Source organism: Abramis brama (genome assembly GCF_963993115.1).
Source record: "Abramis brama genome assembly, chromosome: 11".
Taxonomy (NCBI): domain Eukaryota; kingdom Metazoa; phylum Chordata; class Actinopteri; order Cypriniformes; family Leuciscidae; genus Abramis; species Abramis brama.
The window spans coordinates 16119970-16132022 of record NC_139973.1 but is presented as its reverse complement, the minus strand read 5'-3'; the positions used below and the strand labels follow the sequence as shown (position 1 = coordinate 16132022).

At 37.0% G+C, this 12053-nt stretch overlaps 1 protein-coding gene across 11 annotated transcripts in view; it reads right to left on the bottom strand.

The window, feature by feature from the left end:
• dnajc6 (DnaJ (Hsp40) homolog, subfamily C, member 6) overlaps positions 1-12053 on the bottom strand; it is a 48868-nt gene that overhangs the window by 11210 nt on the left and 25605 nt on the right. For all 11 annotated transcript variants that reach the window (XM_084128744.1, XM_084128745.1, XM_084128737.1 and 8 more), the window contains 8 exons: positions 10541-10590; positions 9515-9663; positions 4380-4502; positions 3318-3451; positions 2877-3071; positions 2164-2272; positions 1325-1404; positions 542-735 (listed from right to left, as the gene is read on the bottom strand). In XM_084128744.1, the coding sequence (XP_083984870.1) occupies positions 542-735; positions 1325-1404; positions 2164-2272; positions 2877-3071; positions 3318-3451; positions 4380-4502; positions 9515-9663; positions 10541-10590 (1034 nt within the window). The remainder of the gene's footprint in view (positions 1-541; positions 736-1324; positions 1405-2163; positions 2273-2876; positions 3072-3317; positions 3452-4379; positions 4503-9514; positions 9664-10540; positions 10591-12053) is intronic.

Genomic DNA, 12053 nt, shown 5'->3' with positions numbered 1-12053 from the left:
ATAAGATTATTAAAATGATCTCTGAAGGATCATGTGACATTGAAGCCTGGAGTAATGGCTGCTGAAATTAAACTTTGCCATCACAAGAATAATTTGCATTTTAAGATATATAATAAAACAGAAAACAGTTTTTTCACATTATTGCTATTTTCACTGCATTTTTGATCAAATAAATGCAGCCTTGGAGAGCATAAGAAACTTCAGTCTATATGATTTTCAAAATATACCTACATTTTTATGAACTTTTTATGTATTTTTATGTAAAAGGCACTACACTTTTTAACGTCATAATTTTGAGTCACAAGGTACATGGCCAAATAATGGCCAGAGGAATTTCATTAAAACCATTATGATATTCACAATGGTGCTTTAAATTTATATCGTCAGCAAATTCATTATGAATTTATTGTGAATAAAATATCACCCAGACCTACTTTTAATGCGCTCATTAAAAAATGAAGAACCATTTATTTAGCTTTTTTGTGTTGTATTTTGTGTAGTATTATAGATTCTAGTAATATATAGGATTTGTGTATGTTACCTGCAACAGCAAGTGCATCCTGGTGTTCCTGATGACAGGAGAAAAGCACATTGGGGCTCAGGTCTTTGGTGGGGAACTGCTCCCACGGTGGGGTGAGATCTTTCTGTTTCTCTGTGCTTTCAACCTCAATGTCTAACAGCACATGAAACAGCTGTGGGTATTTCTCTGGGGAATCACAGGCATCCAGCTCTGTCCTGGACAAACACACACAGACACTTCACTGCAGAGCTGCAAATAGTTAAACAGAATGTTCTGTATTTTTTTCCTTTTTTTTTTTAAATAAGATTTTAGGTTTATATTTCTATGAATTTTAATCATGACATTTAATCATCACAAATCAGGATTTCATGATTTTAATCATTTTTTATCACATTTTAGCTTTTTTTTTTTTCAGTGTACTTAAATCGTCCTTCGGTGTGACAAATCAGTTTTTAAAAGCACAAATATGCCATGTAGTCTATAAATTAATAATGTCATAGAATTGTATGTATAATACTAAGAATTATTTAAAGAATGCTAAATGAAGTACTTTTACACACTAATCAAGTGTCCTAACCAGGTGCTACATGACAAAGCAAAAAGCAATCTCCTCCAGTTTTTGTCTTAACATGCTGTAATCGTGACAGGCAAAGAGTTGCTGGTCATTTTATCAGTCATTATGTGGAGCAGGAATTTGAATAAATTAAAAATCTAGATTCTGCTTAAATCTAGATTAACTGCTTCAAATTAATTTTCCAGCATTACAGTGTGTTGCTTATGAAAGAAGATTAAAGAAACACTTACTTCATAAACTTTAAGACTGTTGTGCCGGGGGCGATGAAACCAGTATGGAACTGAATCTGGAATATCTGGGTGTTTGTTACCTGCAAACACCCCAAAATTTAAACACTGACAAATGCTTAAGATGTTGCAACCTTTCAGTCAGGGTTCCTACACATTTTCCATTTCAAAATTTCCAGACACAAATTTCCAAACCTCTCTGTAGAATTTTCAGACAATACAGTATTTAACATAAAAGGTTCATTCATCACATATTTTATTTTCTGTTTTGTTTTTTGTTTTTGTGATAACGTGCATACTTTATAACCTACACATATTCACCTCTGACAGATCAGTTTGATACTGTAAATGTGATCTGATGTGTGATTAGTCTGATTTAGATGATTGTTTTCATCCTTTATCTGTTGCTGGTTTGAGTGGCTCGTGCACATTCGTTTATTGAAGTTCAAAAGAGATTTGCAAAGAAATGAAAATGTGTAATGAAAATGTGCGCCTTGAATTCATTTAGTCGTGTTCAACAATCACTAAACGTTCACTAAACCTTTGCCATGAAGACATGATACATGATACATTTTTACAAATTCTTAATTTTATATTTTATATTTTAGAAAACTGAATAGGGGCAATAGTCTGGAAACACTATTATTTTTCCATACTCTGTTTTCTTTTTTTCCATACTTATCCAGACTTGGAAATAGTTCAAATCAAATTCCATACTTTTTCAAACTGCGTAGGAACCCTGTTACATGTAGGCCTATATATACTGTAATCATTCTATAGTTTTTTTTCTCTGCTGCAGCTTTAGATTTAAAATGGGTAACAGTTAGTTATTGGTCTCATACCTTGGCCTGAAGTGCATGGGAACGCATGTGAAAAACTGAAATCACCACGTCTCCTTGGGCACTCACTCCCACAGGAAAGACCACTTTGCCCTCTTGAATCCTGTGTTCCCTGAGAGCAGCATACATGAAGATATACTTCAGCATTACACAAACAATATCATTATTTTTTAAGTGCTACATAAATGATCTTGTACGCAATTCAGAAATGCCCTTTAAAATAAAATAAAGAAAATTCCATTTTAGAATTTGAGGTTGCAAACAGGATACAGAAATAGTAAATCAAAACAGATTTTCAGTAAGTAGAATTAAAATTGGACATACATTCATATAACTGTTGTTAGTGTGTTTTTTAATAATATATTTTATTTTTCATAAACATTGTTCATCATACAGACAACATATGGGGATTTCTTTAAATTTCAATTCAGTAAATTCTTTTTCCTGTCATTCTAATTCAATCTCCAATTCAACTTCCTTTAGGGTGTGGCCAATTCAATTTAAATTCACACTCTTGAATTTGTGTTTTTGAATTCTTAAATTGTGGATTTTGATCAACCCTGTTCTCTTGACATCGCATACCATATCTGAAACGATTTTGTGATAAGTGACAATAAGACTCAAATATTTGATGGGACAATATATTACTATTCATTACAAGAAATGTCAGCATGTTAAATGAGCCATTAGCAGAGAATCTGTATTGACATGCTTACCTCATTCTCTCATACTCCTGAGCTGTAGAAAAGATCTTGGTCTCACCAATAAGTACATCACAAAATGGCCGACAGCCACTGCGCTGTTTGTTGAAGCAAGGAACAGGACTCATTGTGACGGCTTTAATGACTAACGGTTTGGAGTGGGGTACGGTGGGCTTCTCTGAGACTAAACTGCATACATAACCTATGTACCTGAATAAATACACACATACACACATATAAGTCTGTCATACCTTGTTTAATCTAGGACATATGTTTTGGTGAAACATTTCATTCTCTCTATATACAACTAATATGCAGAAAAATTGACATTTCAAGACAAAGGTAATGTATGCCAAAAATAGCAATTTTATTAGTTCATCATCTACTGTAAAATTATTTTTGAGTATATACTATTCAGTAGTTTCTATCAGAGAGCTGCGATCTGATTGGTCGTACCTCCTATGGGAGGGCCACAGGCCTGATCCAGGCCTCTTGGCGCTGAGAAGATGCATGGCTGGCACCGGGTTGGCAAAAAGGTGGCAGAAACAGAACATGGCACAGACCAGCACGCCCGAAGAAGCTCTGCCATCCTATAAAGAGCAAACATGCATTAGGCCAGCCTTGGATAATATAGATGTTTCTTGTTAAGTTCCTCCTTTTCTACTGTACTTATAGCCGAGTGTTTTAGTCTTCACTGTACGTTTTTGTGTATGCAAAGCTGTTTTTTATGACCTGTCTTGGATTTTCTTTTGTGTGAATTAATCTAATTAAGAATTAGGGGGGTATACACTCATGATGGGGGAGGAAAGAGTGAGCAAGAGGGAGATTTGAAGAAAGACTGTAGAAAGAGAGATGGGTGAGAGCCATTACAAAAGAGAAAAGGTCAGAGGAATATAGCTGGAAAAAGAAGGGTTATGATCAGACAAGAGATTTAGAACCCACATTATTATTAGAAAAGCTTTCCAGTGCTGGAGAGACCTAAGTGGGAAGACCTGAAAACTGACACAGAGGTTGTGTTGTTTCTGCTCCATAAGTGAGTAACATTGGTTTTGAGTGCGTGTGCTGCTTATCGTTTGTTCGTCATTGTCACTTTATTTTTCGCTTCACTTTATTTATTGATTTATCAATCAATGTGAATTAACTGTGAATCTTTAAAATCTTTCAGGCTTCCTGTTTGTGGTATCATTTTTTATTCAAATCATGCATTGTACCACACAGTTCCATTAAAAAAAGGCTTAATTTCACATATTGTCCTACTTTTCATTAAAGATAGCTGATAATGATGAATGATATGTAACAAAACTGCCGGGAACGTTGTTTTCTTTGCAAGCTCTCAGAAATTCTTATTTTTGCCAGATTTTTATGTTATAAGTAGCCTTAAGAAACTCTGGGCCTTTTTGGACAATGTGAAATGTTCACGGCTCAAATGTAAACAATGAATCTCGTTTAACAGTCATGGCTGTTAATGCTTAGTAACCACAACAGGCAACAGGCATGGACATTAAAATACCTCCTTACCGAACAGGTAATCACACACACATTCTTGGGGTTTTGCTTGAGCCAGTTGTACATATTCTTACACACGGCAAATAAGTTGTGAAGACTAGGAGACTGCCTGGAAGACCAATTGCATTCAGAAACCTACAGATAAACGAGAAGGACAATTATGAGAGAAGAAGTTAGAGAGAAGAAGATGTAAAAGAGAGTACAATATCCAAATGAATAAAGATCTGAATAATCATGGATAAAATAAAATAAAAACATTTAAAAAAAGACATACAAGAAAACAATTCTTACAACAACAAGGAATTTGTGTAAGAAGGAAACGTCAGAATCATCATATATCACATATATTATTTATATTTAAGCCAAACCTTCAATATAAATAATACATCAATGTTGCTGCACTTTTGTCATTTAGAGCATTTGTTTTTATCAAAAGAATGTAACAAGTGATCCCAAAATGATATATATATATATATAATTATAACTCTAATAAGTCATGAGCTAGAAATAGTTGAGTCATGCAGTTTATCTTAGGAGTTATTAAATTACATAGGAAAAGCACCGTTTAATATTTAATGAAGGAAGGCCATAAGAGTCACTACAGCCACTAGTATCATTTCTAGACAGAAATGAGTTTCGTAGAATAAGTAACTCGCACTACACCAGTGTTTCCCAAATCTTTTATGTTCCCCAGAGCCCCATCAATAAAGCTTAAGTACCCCTTTATTGACACAAAACCGAAATTGCATTCCTTAACTCGTATCATTATATTATTAAAGTGGCCATTATGATAATGATTTACTTTTAACAACAATCAGTGCTATGGGTGACAAACAGATTCATCATGTAGCTTCCTCTCTGTTTAATGAGACATCTGGGACCTACTGTGTAAACATTTTACATGACTGATTTAATAGGGATGTTCATATGTCCATTTTTGACATTTCCCTGGACATTTAATAGAGAGCATGCTTTTTAATGACAAAACAAACAAAAAATTTGGCCCACTTCCCACTATTGAATTCTGCTTTAAATCATGTTCTGAACTTTAATACAAATATTTTCATTCAAATAAAATCAATCTGTGATGGAATGGGATAAAAAAAGAAGTTATATTAAAGCTACATTCTCTGAAACGTCTTAATAACAGGGGTTGCATAGACTAGTCAACTAGTCGACTTTAATGCTCTACCATATCGCTTTAAGCTTTAAGCTTGAGGTTGACTAGTCGCTGATCATATGATTTGCAGAAGACAATAGGTGAGGATCCCGGTGGGTCATTGCAGTAAAGCAGCAGTGGTACTTCAAGTGTGTGGAAATGCTTCACTAAAGATGAAGCCTGTAGTACAACTGTCACTTGCAAAATATGCAAGTCTGTCCTGAGGTACAACAAAAGTACAAGTGCAATGCACACATCTGAAAAGGCATCCGCTAATGCTAGGTGAGGAACGATGCAAATCATCTTGACAGCAGTCAATTAGCGGCTTCACCAAATGTCCTGCTGTGACTGAGATAATACGGCAAAAAAAATCACCAATTCATCAATCATCCTTTAGCTGCAGTGCACAGCAAAGGTTTTAGAGAAATACTGCACTTTTTTGAAAAGTGCATATCTGCACACTATGTCAATGGTGGGCGGGAGCAGCCCCAACCGTCAAGCTCCTCAAACAGGGCGCAGCAGTAAGAGCCGAAGCCAAAGCTGCCTAAGCAGAAGACAGATCTGAGGACTGTCCTTCTTGCAAAGAAGGTTTCGGTGAAGAGGAAGTCCTGACGCCAGTGTCAGATTAGACTTCTGAGGGCAGCCCGCTCACATCCTCCGAAGAGGATATTAGAGCAGTCAGGTTGGTCGTTCCCTGCTGATTCGCTAGCCGATGTGGCTACTCCAATCCCACCAGAGGCCAGTAGTAGTAGTAGACCATCTTGTAGCATGGAAGCTTTGGCCAAACATGTTTCATTGGGTCCTGCAGACTGTAGAAAGAGGCTACAGAATCCAGTTTGGGTCTCGACCGCCTCCATTTAACAGGGTTCTGTTCACAGTGGTAGACCCAGAGCAGGCTCTGGTAATGGAACAGGAAGTTAAAACTCTCTTGGGCAAGGAGACCATAGAACAGGTTCCTCCACCCGTAAGAGAATCCGTGTTCTACAGCTGGAACTTCATTGTTCCAAAGAAGGATGGGGGTTGCGTCCGATTTTAGATTTGTGCCATCTTAATCATTCAGTCAAGTCAATTCAGTCATTCAAAATGTTGCCTTTGAGGCAGTCTAAAGTACGTATACTTCTAAAGGAAGATCTAAAGGATGCATACTTCCACACAGGGCTTGACATTAACACCTGCCGACTCGCCAAATGCATGTGGATTTCAGCAGTGGTGTGTAATGCAGTCACTCATACTAGCCATTTTGGCGGGATGAATTTACATTTTTCAATAGTAGTCTTTTAAAAAGGCATCTGAAATAATAAACTGTGTGCAATGTAGTGTTTTTAATTTTTAGATACATATCGATACTGAAATATCTGAAATGCTTCCAATACTCATTTTCCGCAGAATAGATACAGGATACCAGCTGCGAGTTATCGCTCTCTCATCTCTCCGACAGTTTGTTGACACAAACCTGCCTCCCCTCACTCACTCGTTTCATTTGCTATGGATGAATATTGTTGGTGTTACAGGGCTTGAATTTCGGCCTGGGATTGCGCGTATTGCGCATAATTTTACTCTTTCCCGCAGATTTTGAGCTCACTCAAAATCGCTCTGCTCCCGGGAGTTCTGGAGACAGTCCGCCAGGATAGGATGAGTCTACTACTAGTAGCACCATTCTGGCCAACCTGAGAATTCCGGTCAGGAGGGACCTTTTGTAACTGGCAGGGGGCACAATCCTTTACCCCCACCCAGAGTTACGGAAGCTGTGGGTTTGGCCTCTGAGGGGGCCCAACTCCTAGTCTCAGGTCTCCTCAGGTCCAGAGCTCCCTCCACGAGGAAACTGTATGCATTGAAGTGGAGGGTTTTCACTACATGGTGTGGAATTCGACAGTGAAACCCAGTTAACTGCCCAGTTGGTACAGTGCAGGATCGTCTTTCAGCAGGGTTATCCCCTTCCAAACTAAATGTGTACGTGGCAGCCATTGCTGCCTACCATGGTTGGTGTATCCCTGGGGAGAAACCCATTGGTGACACGTTTCCTCCTTGGTGCCTTGAGGCTGAGGCCTGCAAGCCATGCTAGAATACCATCCTGGGACCTGGCCACTGTACTAGAAGGTCTATCCACAGCTCCTTCAAGGCATCATGTCTCTTAAAACAGTATGAGACCTCCAGGCCCTGTTGGTGTCACCTACTGTATGTGCCTTGATGGTTAAGGCATTCTTATACCCTAGACCGGGCTATGTCCCTGAGGTGCCTACTTATGTGCCGTGGCCTATAATCTTATAAGCCCTTTGCTCTCCTCCTTTCAGAGATCAGAACCATGAGAAGCTGAACCTTGTGTGCCCAATGAGAGCACTGGATGCTTATGTCCACAGAGCTGCCCTATGGAGGAAAACTAATCTTATGTTTGTTTGCTTTAGATCGTCTAAGAAAGGACTTACAGCATTCAATTAGACATTAAGTGGATAGTCCAGGCTATCTCTCTTGCTAATGGGGTCTCTGGTCAGCCTCCACCTTTGGCTATCAGAGCTCATTCAACCAAGAGTATGGTGGCCTCTAAGGCCTTATTGATGGGGGTGTCCCTGTAAGATGTATGTGATACGGCAGGCTGGTCTTCTCCGCTCACATTCGTAAGGTTTTATGATTTGGACTTGGACTATGGTTTGCAGGTGCTCCTGTCTTAGTTGTGGTTGCAGGATTCACACAGACAGGCACTTGTAAGCATGGCGGTTTGGGTAATATTGTTCCCAAAGTATCAATACTATGACGCAGTGCGAGTTCCCTCGAAAGGGAATGTCTCGGGTTACAACCGTAAAGCTTGTTCTTTGAGAGAGGAACTAGATGCTGAGTCGCTCTGCCATACTTCCTGCATCCCTGTAATAGACTTGCTTCGGCTACTTTGAAGCTAACGTTGGTTATTCCGGATGTGCTTTTAAGCTTCCTGGTCATGACATCAACCACCCGTGACGTTCCGTTTGGACTGATTTCACACACGTGCTTCAGATGCAATCATGCAGAGACGTTCCCAAGTGCCAATCCTATGACGTAGCATCTCGTTCCCTTCTCAGGGACCAAGGGTTACAGCCTTAACCCGAGACGTTATGCTGACATATGCATCAATCATTTTTGGTAGTTAGTATTACTGTTGCATTGTTACCTTCAAGTTGCAACATGTTATGAGCTGTCTGTCAGCATCTGTGTATTTTTATTTTACATATAAATTGCAAATTGTGGCATACTGCAAAGCATTCCCATCTCGTGTTTTTATTAATGACAACATCAGTGATTAGTCAACTTCGACTCGATTTTAATCACATAACTATCGACTATCGAATCTCAGGTCGTTCAACAGCTACTAACATCTTATATAATTTTGCTTATGTTTAATATATCTTGTTTTATGGATGTTTTACATTTTTTAATGGACATCGACAAAGAGGAAAATAATAAATAGGAAAATATTTTTTTCAGTGTTCTCTTTTATTGGCACAGACAACATTTGCATTTAACATATTTTCCTAGTTTCTTGTACTATTAAATGTGGTGCAGTATCACATATTTTGATGGAAATATGCATATGGAAATTATATGCAGATGAGCCTATGCATGTTAAAAAAGGTATATACTTTTAGGGTGAAAGCCCCAGATGTTGTTTGTGATCACATTTTGACAGTTCAGCGAGCAATGATAGAGAAACTTTCTCTGACAAAGACCTAAAGGCAAATTTATTTCTAAATGAAATCCAGATGGAATGTTTAACAAAGGTAAAGTGATTTTCAGTCTTTGTATGTTGCAATTTAATTATGTCTGAAATTTCCCTCATCAGCACATCATTTCGTACAAATTTTAATAAGAAGTTATGACTTCTTCTGCAACAAAGACAACATTGAAATCTTTCCAAGTACTTACTACTTACTACTTAGCCCACAGGCACTTTAATTTGTAAAGTGATCTGGAATGTGAAATGAAAGTATGTAATTCAGGAAATGCAGCTGATTGCACTCACTCTGTTGGAGAACTTGGCCCCTCTGTAGTTCCTCTGTGACAGGTTGAAAACAGTGTAGTGGTCGGCATGCCGTGAGTCCAGAAAGGAACGGATATCCTCTGTGTGGTTCCTGTAGCCCATCTCCACCGTCTCAGCAGGATATGACATCACTGACAGAGTAAAAGGACAATTAGGAAAGGATTATAACTTATTTCCAGTGTGGCCAAAACAAACATTCCATTTAGTGCATATAGCTGAAACACAAACATGATAATATTAGCATCTGATATACTACATTTTTATATGCTTTTAAACCAGACTAACTCTCTGACAACAGTGGCCAAAAATGATGTCCAGCCTAGGAAATTGACATCTTCACCCGTTATTCAAATAATAATAAACATTTGCTAAAGATTTTTTAACAGCACATTTCATAGTTGAACTTGGAGTCAATTGTTTAATTTGTGATAAAGCAATGAAACATGCCAAATTGTGTGGACATAATTTTTGGCCAGGCTATCATGAAAAGAAATGAATACATGCAAAAACAAGAGAGAACCAACAAAATATTAATAACTGATGATTATGTTGTATGATTTACGCTTTTTTTCTGTGTGAGCTATTTGTTTTTCTATGCATTCTTTTGCATAGTAAAATAAAACCTGTAGCTGTATTTTGCATTTTTTCTGCCATTGTATCATTTAAATACCTTAACCTTGTTTAGTGTTTTGTTATTGCTTCATTCTTAAACTATTTAAAAATATATAAATTAGTTTCCTTATATTTTTATGGTTTAATAATCAAACTCGTAGGGTCAAAAACAAATATCCCCTCCGGACATCACTTCTGTCCATATAGACCAAAGTCATGCGAGTGAGAAATAAGCAAATACATTAAACTGACTGACTGATTATATAACAACAGTTAAAACCAAGAACACGTATGTCCACAGTTAAAAAAGGAACAAAAATACCTTGGAGTAAATGTAAATACCATGGTACACGAACATGGTCAACATTCACTATCACATAATTGTTCATTACTCACCTATAATACGTGTGGTGATGTAAGCAATGTCCAACTCTCCTTTTGTATATCTAAATTGTACACAAGAGCACATATAAACTCAATATTGACAGCATAACATATATTCATACCAATTTTGAATTTTTTCTTTTTCTTTTTTTACTTCATTAAATTATTCTAATGTCCTAAATAAAAATGGTAAAGTTCTTATTTATCAATATAATACGGTAGATTTATAACCCATTTTATTTAAAACGTTCAACTAAAAAGTAGAATTGTGGTAATGATAAATACATCTAGTACTTACAGTATATACTAAAAGTTCAGCTTTGCATCACAGGAATAAATTAAAAAATATATGCGACCCTGGACCACAAAACCAGTCACAAGGGTCAATTTTTTTAAACTGAGATTTATACCTCATCTGAAAGAAATAAGCTTTCCAATGATGTATGGTTTGTTAGGACTGGACAATATTTGGCTGAGATACAACTATTTGAAAATCTGGAATCTGAGGGTGCAAAAAAAATCTAAACATTAAGAAAATCACCTTTAAAGTTGTCCATTTATGTTTGCATTTTGCTGCATCCACTCACAAAAATATTTTATTGATATATTTACGGTAGGAAATTTACAAAGCTTTATTAAGCTTAAATAACCAGAATATTTCCCAATATTACGGTTTCCTTTTGAATGGGTACTCGCACTGTGTCTGGCAAGACGAATGGGAAATACCTAAGCGTGACTTGTGTCTGAAGCACGTCTAAACGCGACAATTGTATTGGCCGGCGACAGCCTATGACGTCACTACCAGTGCGACTGTTAGTAAGGGATAAAAGGATGCCTGAGGAAAACTACTATATCCACACTACTATATCAACACTTGATTCCTGGCACATATTTGTTTATCTTTACTAGTGGTTTTCAAAAGTTGTAATCGAGTCTTCACACTTTGTTTTAATTAAAGTTATTCTTCACAAATAATCGTTGGTCCACTATTCTTTGAAAACTCTGCACTCTCTTTTAGGGGTGGAACGGTACACAGAAGTCACGGTTCGGTTCATACCTCGGTTCAGACATCACGGTTCGGTACGAGTTCGACACAATGGAGGGAAAAGCAAAACAAAAATGCAGAAGGCTTGTGCATGTCTCAGGCTGGACCACCAAAAGAAAAATAAATGTCTTAAGCCTTGTATTTTTTTTAAATAAGTTATATTAATAAAGTAAAAGCATAGAACCAGTTTATTTGTAGTGCACTGACAATAGTTTTATATAATTAGTTTATTAATTCAATTAATAAAAATACCTTGATATGTTTGGTAATTGTACCTGAATGAATTGAAAATTAATCTGCTACATTTCAGATTAATATATTTGTTTTCCTCAAAAATTTAATTAACAGTAACAAACACTTTGCAGTTTGATTGATGTCCTGTATAAACTGAATGACGGAGTATGTTTTTATGTTTCCACTGTTCAATCGCGGCCGCGCCTCACACACTCTCACTCACACACACACACACACACACACACA